The sequence below is a fragment of the Pantherophis guttatus genome, chromosome 8 (genome assembly GCF_059756535.1).
Source record: "Pantherophis guttatus breed Tessera chromosome 8, ASM5975653v1, whole genome shotgun sequence".
Lineage (NCBI taxonomy): Eukaryota > Metazoa > Chordata > Lepidosauria > Squamata > Colubridae > Pantherophis > Pantherophis guttatus.
Window position 1 is genome coordinate 79,655,789 of NC_142070.1, and position 17,678 is coordinate 79,673,466.

The window sequence follows — 17,678 nt, forward strand, 5'->3', positions numbered from 1 at the left end:
TGTAGTTGAATTAAATGTTCTGTTTTCTTCTGAAACTTTTCTTTTCTTGGATTTATCCATGGTTGGCCTACCGGGGGTTGAAAAGCTCAATAAATCACGTGCCAGCGGATGTCGCACATTGGCGGTTGTGGCGCATATTTTGAGTGACAGGGAGCCGTGGAAGAGGGGTGAAAGAGCCACATGCGGCTCCAGAGCAGCAGGTTGCTGACCCCTGCACTAGAATATAACAAATATATTATTTTTGTAAAGTATTACTTGTTAGCAAATGTAGCTCAGGGAAGAAACACTTGTGTTGTCAACAAGGTGCTTTTTTTGAATCATGCAAGACCCTAGTGACTGACTCAGGTAGTCCTCGACTTATGGCCACAACCGAGTCCAAAATTTCTGCTAAGCAAGACAGTCGTTAAGTGAATTTTACCCCATTTTACGACCTTGCTTGCCACAAAACAGCATTGAAAACAGTGACTTGTGACCATTTTTCACACTTACGACCATGGGCCACGTGGTCAAAATCAGAACACTTGTCAACTCACATTTATGACCATTGTGGGGTGCCCGGGGTCACGTCACCTCCTTTTGCAACCTTCTGGCCATCAAAGTCAATGGGGAAGCCAGATTCACTTAACAACCGGGTTGCAGGGATTCACTTAACAATGGTGGCAAGAAAAGTTGTAAAATGGGGCAAACCTCGCTTAACAAAAATCTCACTTAGCAACGGAAATGTTGGGTTCAATTGTGGTCATAAGTCCAGGGCTACCTGTATAATAAAATCAAGGCAATTAAAATAAAAAAATAAAATTAACGCTATATATATATATATATATATACACGTAGGTCTTTGGTTATTCGGGTTTTCTCCCGCGTAAAATTGGAAGTGTCTTGGCGACGTTTCGACGAAGTCTCATTCGTCATCTTCAGGTTGGTGTTTTCGGCTTCGTGCTTCTAGGAGCAAATGGTTCCTAGAAGCCATTGCTTCTAGAAGCACGAAGCCGAAAACACCAGCCTGAAGATGACGAATGAGACTTCGTCGAAACGTCGCCAAGACACTTCCAATTTTACGCGGGAGAAAACCCGAATCACATCATTCAGCGTACAAATTGTTCTTGGAGGATTTAAATCAGGATACGGGGTTGGCTGTCATCCTCCACCTTAATGTGGTATTTTCCACAAACTCAAGGAACGTGGCTCGTAGAAAAGAGGCCTTCAGACCCTCGGCTCCATTGTGGTCGTTAAGTCGAGGACTACCTGGTCAGAGAAACCAAATGGAGATTCCACGCTATACTCAACTCCAAAAGATCTGAAGACACGGATTGCGAGAATAGGAAAGTCAGTTTGGTCTACTGGTTAAAGATACCAGGCTAGAAACCAGGTGCCGGTGAGTTCTAGTCCCAGCTTAGCCATGAAAGCCACCTGGCTGACTTTGGGCCAGTCTCTCTCTCCCTCCCTCTCTCTCCCTCTCCCCTCCCTCTTTCCTTTCTTCTTTCTCCTTTCTTATCTCTCCCCCCTCCCTTTCTTCTTTCTCTCTCCTTTCTTCTCTCTTTTCTTATCTGTCCCTCCCTCTTTCTTCTTTCTTTGTTTCTCTCCATCTCTCCCTCCCTCTCCTTTCTTTCTTCTTTCTTCCTTTCTTCTCTCTCCTCTCTCTCCCCTTTCTTCCTTTTCTCCCTCCCTTTCTCTCCTTTCTTCGTCTCTCTCCTTCCATCTTTTCTTTCTCTTTCTTCTTCTATCTCCTTTCTTCTCTCTCCCTTTCTTCTATCTCTCCCTCTCCCCTTTCTTCTTTCTTCTCACTCCCTTTCTTCTCTGCTTTGTCTCCCTCCCTCCCTCCTTTTTCTCAATCTTTTTCTTCTTTCTTCTCTCCCTCCTACTTTCTACTCTCCTTTGTCTCCCTCCCTTTTCTTTCTTTCTTTCTTCTTCTCTCCCTTTCTTTCTTTCTTCTTCCACCTCCTTTCTTCTCTTTCCCTTTCTTCTCTCTCCTATCTCTCCCTCTCCCCTTTCGTCTTTCTTCTCTCACTCCCTTTCTTTCTTCTCTGCTTTGTCTCCCTCCCTCCCTCCCCTTTCTTTCTCAATCTCTTTTTCTTCTTCTTTCTTCTCTCCTTTGTCTCCCTCCCTTTCTCATTCTTTCTTTCTTCTCTCCTCTCTCTCTCCCTTCTTCTTTCTTCTCTCCCTCCCTTTCTCTCCTTTCTTCTCTTTGTCTCCCTCCCTCCCTCCTTTCTCTTTCTTTCTTGTCTCCTTTCTTCTCTCGTTTCTCTCCCTCTCCCCTTTCTTCTCTCCCTCCCTCCCTCTTTCTCTCTCCTTTCTTCTCTCCTTTGTCTCCCTCCATCTCTCCCTCCCTCCCTCTCCTTTCTTTCTCTTTCTTCTCTCTCCCTCCCTCTCTTTCCCAGCTCATCTCACAGTTGTTGTTGTTGTTGTTGTGGGCGGGGGGGGGAAGAGGAGGGGGAAAGTGTGTTGGATACGTTAGCCACCTTGAGTTATTTATTAATTAAAAAAAATAATAATACAGGATGCAAACAAAACAACAACAACAAATAATAAATGGAAAGTGGGCTGCAGGCGTAGTGGGCAGGCTGACATTTCCCCAGGGAAAGCCCTTTTGCAAAGCGTCCGGAGCGGGGGGGGGGGGAGAGAGAAGGGCACCCCCGAGGGCATCTAGTGGGGCTTTCCTCGCCTCTTTCCTCCTGGCCCAAGCTTGGCTTTGCAATATAGGCACCGGCTCCCCTTCTGGATCAGCCCACCGGAGGGCTGTACTACCCAACCCCGGGGATGTGGGGGGAGGAGGGAGAGCCCACCTTCCCACTCGACGGGGGGGGGGAAACCTGAGAAGATCAAAGGGCCTGGGAAGGGAGGGGGGAGCGAGGGAGGAAAAGAGGGAGGAGTGAAGGACGGAACCATCTTAAAAAAAAAACGGGGGGGGATCAAAAGGCCTGGGAAGGGAGGGGTAGGTGGGTGGGTGGGTTTAGGGGCCCCCCCTCTTGCCCCAGCTGGCCAGCCCAACACTCCTCCCCCCCTCCTCCCCCTCGACCAAGTGGGCCGGTCCGGTGGCGAGCTCTCTATATAAAGGGTGGGCGGGCGGCTGCTCAGCCCCAGAACCGGATTCGGCAGGCGGCGGCTTTGCAAGTGGCAGGATGGCGTGGCAGCCCATGGAGATCAACCCGGAGGTGAGAGAAAGCGAGGTGGGGGGGTGGGGGGGTGAGCAGGCTGGTCGGCTTTAATGGGTGGGGGGGGATTCCTGGTTAGATGCATTGGTGGTCCTGGATGGGTGGGGGGGATTCCTAGTTAGATGCATTTGTAGACTTGGGTGGGTGGGTGGGATTCCTGGTTAGATGCATTGGTGGTCCTGGGTGGGTGGGGGGGATTCCTAGTTAGATGCATTGGTAGACTTGGGTGGGTGGGTGGGATTCCTGGTTAGATGCATTGGTGGTCCTGGGTGGGTGGGGGGGATTCCTAGTTAGATGCATTGGTAGACTTGGGTGGGTGGGTGGGATTCCTGGTTAGATGCATTGGTGGTCCTGGATGGGTGGGGGGGATTCCTAGTTAGATGCATTTGTAGACTTGGGTGGGTGGGTGGGATTCCTGGTTAGATGCATTGGTGGTCCTGGGTGGGTGGGGGGGATTCCTAGTTAGATGCATTGGTAGACTTGGGTGGGTGGGTGGGATTCCTGGTTAGATGCATTGGTGGTCCTGGGTGGGTGGGGGGGATTCCTGGTTACATGCATTTGTAGACTTGGGTGGGTGGGTGGGATTCCTGGTTAGATGCATTGGTGGTCCTGGGTGGGTGGGGGGGATTTCTGGTTAGATGCATTTGTAGACTTGGGTGGGTGGGTTTGCAACCTCTGCAAAGAGGCTGCCTGGGTGGAGGGGGAGAGAGATGGGGGGGGGTCTCCCATGCTTTGCAGCTCTGGAAAGAGGCTGGGGGGGGGATGGGGTGGGTGGAGAGATGGGGGAAAGACCCCTAGGGGGGGAAGGAAAATGGAGGAGGAGGAGGAGGAGGAGGAGTGGGGGGGCTCCCTCCCTTGAGGCCAGGCTGACTTTCCCTTCCTCGCCCTCTCCCTTTCTTGTCTTTTCAGATGCTGAACAAAGTGAGTAGGGGGTCATCTAGAGAGAGAGAGAGAGAGAGAGAGAGACGCCTCTTCGCCAGGCTGGGCGTTTCCACGCTCGCATTGCACCTGTTTTAATTCTTTCTCCCCCTCCCCACTCTTGCAAACGGTGGGAGGAGGGGGTTAGGGTCCGCAAGGCCCCTTCCCCTCCCTTGCCCTGTTGGAAGCGGGTGGGGGGCGCAGGGACAGACATTGGGGGGGGTGAAAGAAGAGGTGGGGAGGGTCTCCTTTCAAAGCCAAGAGAGGCTGCTTCTCCAAGGCTGGGCAGGAGGGGGCGCTGCGGACCGCAGGTTTGTGCTGTGTCACGCCAAAAAGAAGGGCTGGGTCCTGGGTGGGGAGGGGCTGCTTGGAGGGGAGGGGAAGGAGAGGGGGAGGATTGCCAGACTAGGATCTTATACATCCCCTCCCTCTCCTTACTGTGGTAGTGGTCCTGCTGCTTGCCATTGGGCCCTTCCCGACATCTCCATCAACATCTGGGAAGTGCGAGCATCTTTTTATCTGTTCTGGGTACCGCTCCATCATCTTGGAAGCTCACCCGCAACGGTGACCGTGTGCAAACACACCTTTTTCTCCTCCCGGTTGCTGATGCAAACACAATTCTTTAGGGATAAAACTTCCTATTTGTTCCAAATTGCATCTGGAAAAAAGGGAACTTTTTTTTTTTTGGCTTCTCTTTTAATTTGGGATTATTTCGTCTTCTTCACATCCCTACTTCAAAGGGAATGTTTGGAGCGGAATTGAAGGTTCTCCCATTTTCCTTCCTGGCTCTCTCTAATTCGTGCATGAGGAGCAGAATTGCTAAATTTACACTTAAAAGCCAGAGGTGGGTTCTTTAGGACCCTGCGGACTTTAGGTCCCTGCGGACTGTAACTCCCAGAATTCCTGAGCCAGCCATGCTGGCTCAGGAATTCTGGGAGTTGAAGTCCACAGGAAGTCGATGGTTACCCGCACCTGTTTAAGGCAGGTGAGCTTAAAAGCCCAATAGCTTGAACAGAGCAGGGTATCCTGTAAAAGGTGAGTCATCTACCTGATTGCTGATTCTTCGTCATTCCCACATCTGGGTTTGTTTTATTTAGTTAATGATCCGTGGCACGAAATGGAAACCACAGGATCACAGAGAGAGAACATAAATTTCATTATTGTATTTTCTCTTTATTTTCCCTCAAATTAGATCCTGTGTTTTTTTTGTGTGTGTGTTTTATTGATAACAGCGGTAGGAACAATCAAGCTTCCTATCTACCCCTGGGGTTTGAATGAGAAATTTTGTTCCTTTCTTATTTATTTGCCAGAAGAAACAGACCCCGGATGTGCAGAATGGGATGGCTGTGTTAAAATCTAGTAAATACCGTAGATTTCATTTTGCTAGAATCGGGTAAACCCCAATGTAGAATATGAGGATGCTGCCAGCTTGGACCCAGAACAAGATTCAAGTTTTGCTCCCGAGACTGTGTTGTTACTTACCATTTTAGCCATTGTCTATCCCTGTGATACGGACGTGGTGGCTCAGGGGCTAAGATGCTGAGCTTGTCGATGGAAAGGTCGGCAGTTCAGCGGTTCGAATCCCTAGTGCCACGTAATGGAGTGAGCTCCCGTGACTTGTCCCAGCTTCTGCCAACCTAGCAGTTCGAAAGCCGGTAAAAAATGCAAGTAGAAAAAATAGGGACCACCTTTGGTGGGAAGGTAACAGCATTCCGTGCGCCTTTGGCGTTGAGTCATGCCGGCTACATGACCACGGAGACGTCTTCGGACAGCGCTGGCTCTTCGGCTTTGAAAGGGAGATGAGCACCGTCCCCTAGAGTCGGGAACGACTAGCACATATGTGCGTGCGGAACCTTTACCTATCACCGTGATGGTGAATCTATGGCACGCGTGCCGGAAGTGGCATGCAGAGTCCATCTCTCCGGGCATGCAAGCCGTCAGCCATTGCTTTTCCGGGTTCCAGCGCACCTTCACGCACGTGGGAGACTCAGAAACCTGAAGGTCAGGTTGCCAGTGCACATGCGCGCACCGGGGACCGGAAGATAATCTTCCCAGTACGCACATGTGCAGCAGGTAGGCTGGTCTTCCGGTTTTTGGCACTCGGTGCTGAAAAGGTTCACCAACAACCTATTCGGTCCTAAGCTTTCTATTGCCTATTTCTTTATGATCATGTATTACTTATACGTGGGAATAAAACGGGGGAACGTTTTCATTTTTAGTTTTATTAAATTGGAAGTGTTTACTGATCTGTCGCCGGATTCAGATTTACCCCCTGCTCATTAAATTCTATTTAATTAGTTTTAAATAATTATTTTAACTTCTGTACAAATGTTTTTATTTTGGCTGTTCACCACCCTGAGTCCGAAAGGAGAAGGGCAGTATACAAATTTAATTTAAATTATTATTATTATTATTATTATTATTATTATTATTATTATTATTATTATTATTATTATTATTATTACTGGAGTAAACCCAAAATTAATAATTAAATCCCCGCTTTGAACCCGGAGCATAGAAACGCTTGTGGCTCAGCTGACCAAAATAACAATTGCTAGTTCGTGGCGTGTTCAGACCACGACTCGCCGGCGGTTGTGAGATACCCACTATTGTGTGTGCTTCCCTTGATTGTGTAGATACTCTGTCGTCTAGGAGTTGCCCCCGGGTGGCAATTTGTGGATGTGCTGGGATTGGATGAAGATATATTGAGCGCTGTGCCAAGTCCGGCTTGTGCGCTGCTTCTGCTGTTTCCCCTTACTGCTCAGGTGAGTATTAAAGCTGAATAAAGGTTAAACGGGGACTCGGTGGCTAAGACGCTGAGCTTGTCAATCGAAAGGTTGGCGGTTCGAATCCCTAGTAGTGCCGCGTAACGGGGTGAGCTCCCGTGACTTGTCCCAGCTCCTGCCAACCTAGCAGTTCGAAAGCACATTAAAAAATGCAAGTAGAAAAATAGGGACCACCTTTGGTGGGAAGGGAACAGCGTTCCCGTGCGCCTTTGGCGTTGAGTCATGCCGGCCACACGACCACGGAGACGTCTTCGGACAGCGCTGGCTCTTCGGCTTTGAAACGGAGATGAGCGCCGCTCCCTAGAGTCGGGAACGACTAGCACGTATGTGCGAGGGGAACTTTTACCTTTACCTTAAACGAAAAACAAAGCACCTTCCATCTCTTTTATTGCAGGGGGGTCTCCAACCGTGGTGGCAACTTTACGACTTGGAGACTTCAACTCCCAGAATTCCTCAGCATGGCTTACCTGAGGAATCCTGGGAGTTGAAGTCCACAAAGTCGTAAAGTTGCCAAGGATGGAGAGACCCTTGCCTCATTTTACAATCCTTTGCAATACCGTTGGAATATAATTTACTAATCTAAAGTACAGATCTCCCCTTGAAGTAGATTTGTACTTTTAATGTCCTGCAAAGGAATTTTTGCAAAATTGCCTTGGGGGATCTTGACCAAAACAATTCACTGGGTTGAACCTGGATAGCAAATTTACAGTAAATACTCTGGGGAACGGCTATTGTTTGCTGATAATATCCATGGAAATTTGCTTAGAAGCCAGAATTAACGACTATTTTCACCCTGGAATGTATTAATTTCAAAAGAAAGACCCTATTTTTGAGCATTAAAACAATATTGGTATTTGTATACAGGTGATCCTTGACTTACAATTGAGTCTGAAATTTTCCGTTGTTAAGCAAGATAGTTAAGTGAGTTTTGTCCCTATTTTAGAACCCACCACAGCTGTTAAGTGAACACAGCGGTTGCAAAGTGAGTAACACCGTTATTAAGTGAATCTGGCTTCCCCAGTTGAGTTTGCTTATCAGAAGGTCGCAATAAAGGATCCCGTGACCCCAGGGACACTGCAACGGTCATAAATATGAGTCGGTGGCCAAGCCTCTGTATTTTGACCATGTGATGGCGCAACGGTCGTAAGTGTGAAAAATGGTTGCAAGTCACTTTTTTCGGTGCTGTTGTAACTTGGAACAGTCACTAAACGAATGGCTGTAAATCACGGGGCCACATAATCCCGTTGTGCAACCTTCTGATAAGCAAAGTCGACGAAGCCAGATTCACTGAACAGCGGTGTTCCTCGACTTACGACCACAATTGAGCCCAACATTTCTGTCATGAAGAGACGCTTGTTAAAAGAACGTTGCCCCATGTTACGACTTTTCTTGCCTTTTGTTGTTAAGTGAAACACTGCCGTTGGATAACTCGCGAGCCGGTTGTTAACGTGAATCTGTCTTCCCCAATGACAAATGCCGTGAATTTGCTCTTAAATTGTAGCATGAAAACTTCCGGAAAAAGCAAATTGACGAACTGAAGGGCCAAGAAGTGAGTTCAGAAGTCTACTTTGTGAAGCAGACGGCGAGTAACTCCTGTGGAACCATTGGCCTTATCCACGCCGTAGCTAATAACCAAGATAAAATTCGATTCGGTAAGTACCAGGGGAGAATTTTCCAGTGGATATCAAATCTTGTGGACTTTACTGTACCCTAAATTGTCGGTTTATTTTTATTTATTTATTTATTTGAATTTGTATACCGCCCTTCTCCCCCTAGGGACTCAGGGCGGTGAACAGCCGAAATTAAAATACATACAATATAAAAGTGAAGATAGCTAAAATAAATCAAATCAATCGGCCCCCAATTTAAAACCCCAAAGCTATACAATTAAAACTATACAATTAAAACTATACAATTAAAACTATACAATTAAAAACTACTTTTTAACTACAATTAAAAACTACTACTTTTGTAGTAGTTGATGATGTGGACTTAGCTTCAGGGAAACATAAAATATTTTCCGAGCCACTAGGAATTGAGGGAGTAGTCAAAACTTACAGAGGACGTGGTATAAATTTCCTTTCAGGCCTTCCGGGCCCACCGGAAGTCGGGAAACCGGCTGTTTCTGGCCTCCAGAGGGCTTCTAGGGGTGTTGGGAAGGCCCGTTTCTCGCTCTCCCCAGGCTCCAGGAGCTTTCTAGGAGCCTGCGGAAGGCGAAAAACGGGCCTACCGGTCCCACTTCCATCGCGTGCCAAAAGCAGGGGGAGCATGGGGGTGTTGTGTGCGTATGCGCGGGGGGTGGAGCGCATTAAATTATGGGGGTGACCACAGGAATGCGCGACCCCCCTGCCTCGCTCTCCCCCTGCTTTTGGCACGCAATGGCAAAAAGGTTAGCCATCACCGTTCTAGACTTTAAAATACTCGTAATGTTAATCCTGTAGAATTGAATGTGCCAAGTTTGCAGATGTAGCTGGTGGAATCAGTAGTAGTAGTAGTAGTACCAGTAGTAATATTGTAGTATTATAGTGTTCCAATATCTAAGAGGTTTCCACAAAGAAGAGGGAGTCAAGCTATTCTCCAAAGCCCCTGAGGGCAGGACAAGAAGCAACGGATGGAAACTCATCAAGGAGAGAAGCAACCTCTAGAACTAAGGAGAAATTTCCTGACTGTGAGAACAATTAATCAGTGGAACAACCTGCCTCCAGAAGTTGTGAATGCTCCAACACTGGAGGTTTTTAAGAAGATGTTGGATAACCATTGGTCTGAAGTGGTGTAGGGCCATGATGGCGAGCCTATGACATGGGTGCCAGAAGTGGCACGCCGAGCCATCTCACCAGGCACCCCAGCCATCGGCAGTTGCTTTTCCGAGTTCCGGCGCGCTGGCCAGCTGGTCTTCACACACGCAGGAGCACTGGAAACTGGAAGAGCAGCTCCCTGGTGTGCATGCACACGCCGGGAAGCTGAGCTTCTGGTTTCCAGCATGTGCATGCCAGATGGGCTTCACGCACCATGCGTGCCAGAAACCGGAAGTCCAGGTGGGAAACCGGAAGCTCAGCTTCCCGGTGCACGTCTGCACGCCAGGGAACTGCTCGTCCGGTTTCCGGCGCTCCCGTACATGCGCACCGGGGAGCTACTCTTCTGGTTTTCAGCACTCTCACACGCACGCACGCTCCCATTTCGGCACTTGGTGCCGAAAAGGTTCGCCAACACTGCTGTAGGGTTAGGGCTAGGACCCGAGCACAGGGTTGGCCTAGAACAGTGATGGCTAACCTTTTTGCCATCACGTGCCAGGAAGGGGTGGGCAGGGGAGGTTCGCGCACACGCGTGCCCACACCCATAATTCTATACGCTCCGCCCCACGCATGTGCGTGCGACCTCCCCAGCCCCCTGCCCCTCCCCACTCTTGGCACGTGATGGCCCGTTTTCCCCTCTCACCTGGCTCCAGATCCTCTCTATGCATCTGGGGAGGGCGAAAACAGCCTCCCCCACCTCCTCGGAGGCCCAAAATGGCCCATTTCCCAACTTCCAGTTGAATAGGAAGTGATGTTTTTTGCTGTCCCCAGCCTCCAGAGACTCCCGGAGCTAAGCTGGCATGCCAGGCGACATGGCTCCAAGTGCCACCTGTGCCACGCGTGCTATAGATTTGCCATCACGGGCCTAGAAGGACTTCCAAGGTCCCTTCCAACTCTATTGTTCTGTATTCTGTTCTGTGCTTCTTTATTCACCCTGTACAACGCCATCCCTTTTTAATGTCACTTTTTTTCCAGACGAAGGATCTGCATTAAAAGAGTTCCTCACTGCAACAGCTGGGCTCTCCCCAGGCGAGAGGGCAAAACGTCTTGAGAACAACAAGGTAAAGGATGTGGGCAACTTTGATAATTTTTTTTTATTTTCTGCAAGGTTGTTCAAGGTACTCGTAGAGGCTTTAAGCGTGTGTTCAGAAACGTGATCCGTTTTCCTAACAATTCCAGCCTCCTGTTTCAACTATCAATAGGAACACACGGACTTCATAAACTGGAACTTGCAAAGAAGTCGATTACAACTGTTAAGGATATTCTTGGCTCATAACCGATGTTGTGGATTATTGAGCAGAGTACCCTTTGAGTAAACACATGAAAAGCGACACGGAGTGGTTGTGAACAATCACAGTCAACATACAAACACACTGAGTTGTCGTAGTCCTTTAGTTTTAGAAAAAGTAAAGCAAAGTCCCAAAAACAATCCAAGTCATACCCAGATAAGACGAGAGTTAAAAGATCAATCCAGGGATGTTTCAAGTACAAAGTCTTCTTACCAGTTGTAGTCATACACAATAAAACAGTTCTTCTTAAGTTTCAAAACAGGAACAGGTTCAGTATCAAAACATTCAATAAACAGTAGAAAGCAACATGTAGCTATGATCAAACAGTGATCATGCAGAGAGATCAGGTAGAGAATTACAGCAAATAAGCAGGCAAAATGGTGTAGTGTCCACACAAGCCATAATCCTGACTTCCCTTAAGTACGTTGGCTACAGAGCTTAGCCAATCAGGATACAAGATGATACAATACAGTCTTAAAGCAATATAATACCTTTCTGACTGCAAACATCCATTGTTGGTTTATATATTGCCTGACCAACTAGTTAGACAACCATTTCCTAACAACAACTATAGAAATGTTGTGTTTGTGTGTGCCTTTGCTCTCCCTTTATGGGAGGCGCCAGTCATCTCCAGGCCTTACTCCTGAGTCATCCCTTTAGTTTCAACTGTTCTTGCCTTCTGGCAGCTCTGTGCATGCGTGCACTAGGAACAGGCTCCTCCTGTTCCTCTGCCTCTCTTACGTCCGACTCTGGAGGCTCCGGAGTCCGCGTATAACTCCCAGATGGCCCTGGTCCCATCTCTGCCTCCGATGCAGAATTCTCATCCGAGCCTTCCCCAGACTCCAGGACTGGCCCATCTTCCTCCCCAACCTCCTCACTGTCCGACTCCGCTGCCAGCTCTGCAGGCGGACCACAACAGACGTAACCTGAAGACTTATCTATACGTTACGATGTTTCCCCTTGAAGGGTTTCATTCAGAATTCACTCAGAACTTGGCCAGTAACGCTTGTTGAACAAGGCAGTAGATCACAGGTGTCCAACCTTGGCCCCCTTTAAGACTTGTGGACTTCAACTCCCAGAATTCTCCAGCCAGACAGGAATTCTGGGAGTTGAAGTTCAGGGGTCTTAAAATGGCCGACTTTGGATACCCCTAGTATAGATGGAACAGATTGGCAGGAATGGGAATATAGTGGATTTAGATAAAATCATCATCCTGCTGTTAGGCACCAAAGGAGCCTTGGTAGTACAGTGGTCTAAAGTACTCTGTTATTAAGACCAGCTGCCTGCAATTACTGCAGGTTCGAATCTCGCCAGGCTCAAGGTTGACTCAGCCTTCCATCCTTTCTAAGGTAGGTAAATTGAGGACCCAGATTGTGGGGGCAATAAGCTGACTTTGTATAAATATACAAAAGAATGAAGGCTATTGCTTAGCGCATTGTAAGCCGCCCTGAGTCTCCGGAGAAGGGCGGCATATAAATCAAATTTAAAAAAAAAAATTGGTGAGCCAATTATTTAATTGTATTTTAACGGTTAAAATTGTATTTTAACGGTTTTTTAACATTTGTATTATATGTATTTTATTTGGCTGTTCACTGCCCTGAGTCCTTCAGGAGTAGGGCGGTATACAAATTTAATAAATAAATAAACAAAAACACATTTTTCTGATTTTTTTCTCTCTTCCCAGGCCATTCAAGAAGTCCATAATGCGGTAGCCCAAGAGGGCCAGTGTCGGGTAAATACTGCTTTCATTTATAGGTTTTCAACAATAGAATGGGCCAAGAACTGATGTTTCAACCCTGAGAGGTTGTTGTTAACAGGATTTTGCAAAATCTGAAATGTCTTTCTCCACTTTCTTTTATCTCCGTGAGAATTGGGGGAGTTTCATGTCTGAAATGCTTGTTTTGGTTATGGTTCTGTACCTCACTCAGTTTCTTTCATCTGGCCAATGTTGTAAGAGCAGCTCTTTCTTACGTTCCTCATTCCTTTTAGGAGGGATGTGAAAATGCTAGGGAAGTGTTAATGTTTTAAAAATATTCCAAAAAAATAAAAAGGAGATAAATGTGCCACTATCTATGGGGATTCTCAGTCATCCAAGTCATGGTTGTTCCAAAGATGATTTTTCAAGAGGCAACTGGACTTTATGGTTTTTTCTTTTGAAGACGTTTCGCTTCTCATTCCAAGAAGCTTCTTCAGCTCTGAATGGATGGTGAGGAATGGAAAGGATTTATACTCCTTGCAGACAGCTGATCATTTGCATCCTTTTAGAGCAGGGGTGAAATCTAAAAAATTTTCCCTACCGGTTCTGTGGGCGTGGCTTGGGGGGAGTGTCCTGTGACTGAGTGGGCGTGGCCAACTCATCACTCACAGCCACGCCCACTCAGTCACAAGACTCCCCCCACCAAGCCACGCCCACAGAACCCGGTAGAAAAACTTTTTAAATTTCTATTCTGCCACCCACTTGCCACCCGCTCTCTTTTCGCTTTGGGTCGGGGGCCAGAGATGCGCCATTCCCTGGGGCCCTGGAGCCGCCACCTGCCTCAACCAGCTCGGGGAATGCACCATTCCCCGATACCAGCCTTGCCCCGGAGCCGCTGCCCGCTCTTCTCATCGCCAAGCAGTGTGTCCTTACCTTTCTCCCGCGGCTCCTTCAGGGAAGGCGATCCGGTCTGATCCGGTAACATTTCACCCCTGTTTTAGAGAATTATGGAAGCCTGGATAAAGTGGCCTCAACGATTCTCTAAAAAGGATGCAAATGACCAGCTGTCTGCAAGGAGCATAAATCTTTCCATTCCCCACCATCCAGTCAGAGCTGAAGAAGCTTCCTGGATGAGAAGGGAAACGTCTTCAAGGCAAAACCAGAAAGTCCAGCTGCCTCTTGGAAAAGTACCCTCGGCTGCCACCATTATATGTCCCTTCCCTGTTCTTGTTAGATTTCTAGGTTCTTGAATTCTTATCTTTTCTTAGGCTGAAGACGATAAGGTGAACTTCCATTTCATTCTATTTGCCAGCGTGGGTGGACACCTCTATGAACTGGGTAAGTTGTGTGTTTGTGTGTTGACTTTAAAAAGGCCAGTTTTCTAGCTCCAATTATCGCTTTCAGTGCAGAACCGTTCTGCAGTAGCATTTGAGGCAAGCACAATTTTTAAGCACCTATAAATGCCTTGACTTAAGGATCCGTAAGAGGGATGCGGTGGCTCAATGGCTAAGACGCTGAGCTTGTCGATCGAAAGGTCGGCAGTTCAGCGGTTCGAATCCCTAGTGCGTAACAGGGTGAGCTCCCGTGACTTGTCCCCGCTTCTGCCAACCTAGCAGTTCGAAAGCAGGTTAAAAAGTGCAAGTAGAAAAATAGGGACTATCTTTGGTGGGAAGGTAACCGCGTTCCGTGCGCCTTTGGCATTGAGTCATGCTGGCCACATGACCACGGAGACGTCTTCGGGCAGCACTGGCTCTTCGGCTTTGAAACGGATCTCCTTTGGAGATATTACAAGCATTTACTAATTTAATATTTGAATAAATAGAATAGAATTGCATGGCATTGAATTCTTTATTGGCCAAGTGTGATTGGACACACAAGGAATTTATCTTTGGTGCATAAGCTCTCAGTGTACATAAAGAAAAAAAAAATATTCATCAAGAATCATAAAGAGACAACACTTAGCGATAGTCATAGGATACTAAATAAGCAATCAAAACATACTAGGAAACAATAAAAACAATATAAGTTGTAAAGATGCAAGCAACATGGATATAGCCATGAGTGGGAAGAAATAGGTACTAGTAAGGATGAGAAGAACTATCCTGTTTCCCCAAAAATAAGACATCCCCTGATAATAAACCCAATCCGGCTTTTGAGCACATGCGCTAAAATAAGCCTCACCCCGAAAATAAACCCTCCCCAAAAATATTTAAACACAGAGCTGGAAATCAGGTAAGACGGCAAGAGGAGCCCCATCTTGCTCCATGCGCCCCAAAATAGTAAGACCTCCCCGAAAATAAGCCCAAGCGCTTATTTCAGGGTTCAAAAAAATATAAGACAGGGTCTTATTTTCGGGAAAACACGGTAGTTAATTTGCCAGTGTTGTGGGAATGAGTTGTTTAGCAGAGTGATGGCATTCGGGAAAAAACTGTCCTTCTGTCTAGTTGTTCTGGTGTGCAGTGCTCTATAGCGTTGTTTTGAAGGTAGGAGTTGAAACAGTTTATGTCCAGGATGTGTAAATAACAAGGTTGGGAGCTACTACAGGTAGAGATGAAGGACATTCTCTAAAGTAAGCCTCCTAGAAAATGATCCAAGCTACTAATTCCTCTTACACCAGTATTTTCACGCTACTGAAGTTACACGTTCTCCAACCTTGCTTGCAGATGGAAGAATGCCATTCCCTATAAAGCATGGAGCTAGTTCAGATGCCACCATGCTCAAGGTAAGAGTCTTTTCGCTTGTGGTGGGCACCATTTCACTGGCCCTTACAAAATTCCTACAACACGCAACATCCCTGAGTCTGTAGAGATTCTCAGTCATCCAGGTCATGGTTGTCCCAAAGGGGCTTTTTCAGGAGGCAACTGGATTTTCTGGGGGGTTTTTTCTTTGAAGACTTCTCATCCAAGAAGCTTCTTCAGCTCTGCCTGGTTGGTGGAGAATGGAAGGGTTGATATTCCTTGCAGACAGCTGGTCATTTGCATCCTTTTAGAGGGTCGTTGAGGCCACTTGGAGGTTTCTCTGTGTCCTCAGGGACACCTGAATGATGCAACTGGTTCCTGTAATCTACAATTTTGTCCTCTGGAGATCCATTTCCTACTCCCACACCATTCCAAGGATCTTCATCCCAAATTATATAGCTAAAAGTCGGTAGAGATTCTCAGTCATCAAGGTCCCGGTTGTCCCAAAGGTGCATTTTTTTCAAGAGGCAATTGGACTTTCTGGGTTTTTTTTTCTTTTTCTTTTGAAGACGTTTCGCTTCTCCTCCGAAGAAGCTTCTTCAGCTCTTCCATTCCCTACCATCCCGTCAGAACTGCAGAAGCTTCTCGGAGGAGAAGCGAAACCAGGGGTGAAATCCAGCAGGTTCTGGAGAACTGGTAGCGGAGATTTTGAGTAGTTCAGAGAACCGGTAGCGGAAATGTTGAGTAGTTCAGAGAACCAGCAAATGCCACCTCTGGCTGGCCCCAGAGTGGGGTAGGAACGGGGATTTTGCAATATCCTTCCCCCCCCCGGAGTGGGGAGAGAATGGGGATTTTGCAGTATCCTTCCCCTGCCACGCCCACCAAGCCACGCCGCGCCCACAGAACCAGTAGTAAAAAAAAATTGAATTTCACCACTGAGCGAAAAGTCTTCAAAAGAAAAAGTAAAACCCAAGGAAGTCCAGTTGCCTCCCGAAAAAGCACCTTTGGGACATTACATCTGTCAAGGTTTCGATATCGTCTTCAAATAAAATAAATTGCATTTCCAAACAGATAGTCTTTGAAGAAATCTTTCATTTTATTAAGCACGACAATCTGGCCCCGATCGTGGCATAGCCAACTCTGGCTTCCTGACCCCAAACCTTCCCTTTCCGTTCCCCAATTCTCTGCGTCTCATTGGCCTTCTTCCAAATCACTCTCCCCATATCTATTACTTCAGCTCCCAGGAATGTCCCCCTCCCATCTCATCTCCTAGGGGATATTATCTTCAAGGAAAATAAGTAGGTGAAATGTCAAGCGTCCTCTTGCCAGCTGCCCCCTCTTCTCCTTCTTATGTCAGCACTAAAGTAAATGCAGGTTGAAGTGCTGACAACATCCATGATTCCCTTTTTGGGCTGGCAGGAAGGGGAGAGGGGTCAGTTCCACTCAGAGCACCTCACCCAGCTCTCATTTGCCCATTGGGTGAAGAGGCATCTCTTTCCCACTAGGTTTCATTGTACAAGCTACAGCTTATCTCTTTTTTCTTTTTCTTTTTTTTTTTTAGGCATCGGCTGACATCTGCCGGCAATTCACCGAACGTGAGCAAGGAGAAGTCCGCTTTTCTGCTGTGGCCCTGTGCAAGGCTGCTTAAAATTTGGCAACCGAAATAACATCCTCAGCCTCTCACCGGATGTAATCCCAGCCTTTAAGGCTTTAGCACTTATGTTTAAAACATTGAAAAGAAAAGAAAAAAACAAAAGTCAAAAGCCAAGGCGGCTGTTCTTGGTTTTGAATTTAAGGTGTAACGCGATCCTGTTTCCTTTTCCCCCTTCCTGACCTGTCCTAAAGCCGAAATTCACGCAAAAGTGTCTAAGACGTTAAAAACCGTCGGTGTTTGTAAATGCTTCCTAGGCTTTTGTGATTCCCGAGTTTCTTTTGAGCGGTGGTGACTTCTTGTCCGTCACAAGAATAAATTCCTTCTTGCTAGTCCGGAAAACTCTTCTTGGTTATTGTCTGCTAAAACTCCGATGGTGTGGGCTGCGTTTATTACAATCCAACTTTTCCCCCCCAGTTTGCATTTGGTGGAGCACCGGTGGTCTGCGTGGATTGACCAGTTCGGTGAACAAATTCAAATTGCTGCTAACAATTCGCCCGAACCGGCTGAATACCACCTCTGGTGTGGATATGGCGAATTATCCACAGGGTGGGGTGGGGGCAGTGGTGAAATCCAATATTTTTTACTACCGGTTCTGTGAGCATGGCTTGGTGGGCGTGGCAGGGGAAGGATACTGCAAAATCTCCATTCCCACCCCACTCCAGGGGAAGGATACTGCAAAATCCCCATTTCCTTACCACTCCTGGGGGAAGGAG

At 47.2% G+C, this 17,678-nt stretch overlaps 1 protein-coding gene across 1 annotated transcript; it reads left to right on the forward strand.

Moving 5' to 3' along the window:
• The first annotated feature begins 3,041 nt into the window (after nucleotides 1-3,041).
• UCHL1 (ubiquitin C-terminal hydrolase L1) lies at nucleotides 3,042-17,304 on the forward strand. Its single transcript, XM_087875467.1, has 9 exons — nucleotides 3,042-3,152; nucleotides 4,062-4,073; nucleotides 6,707-6,835; nucleotides 8,358-8,508; nucleotides 10,624-10,709; nucleotides 12,622-12,669; nucleotides 13,902-13,971; nucleotides 15,297-15,355; nucleotides 16,873-17,304. The coding sequence occupies exons 1-9, from the start codon at nucleotides 3,120-3,122 to the stop codon at nucleotides 16,957-16,959; spliced, it is 675 nt and encodes a 224-aa protein (XP_087731593.1). The 5' UTR covers nucleotides 3,042-3,119; the 3' UTR covers nucleotides 16,960-17,304.
• Nucleotides 17,305-17,678: the final 374 nt, after the last annotated feature.

Coding starts and splice junctions, on each gene's coding strand:
- UCHL1 (XM_087875467.1), top strand. CDS start 3,120: ATGGCGTGGCAGCCCATGGAGATCAACCCGGAG. Junction 10,710..12,621: donor AACGTCTTGAGAACAACAAG/GTAAAGGATGTG, acceptor CTCTCTTCCCAG/GCCATTCAAGAAGTCCATAA. Junction 15,356..16,872: donor CAGATGCCACCATGCTCAAG/GTAAGAGTCTTT, acceptor TTTTTTTTTTAG/GCATCGGCTGACATCTGCCG.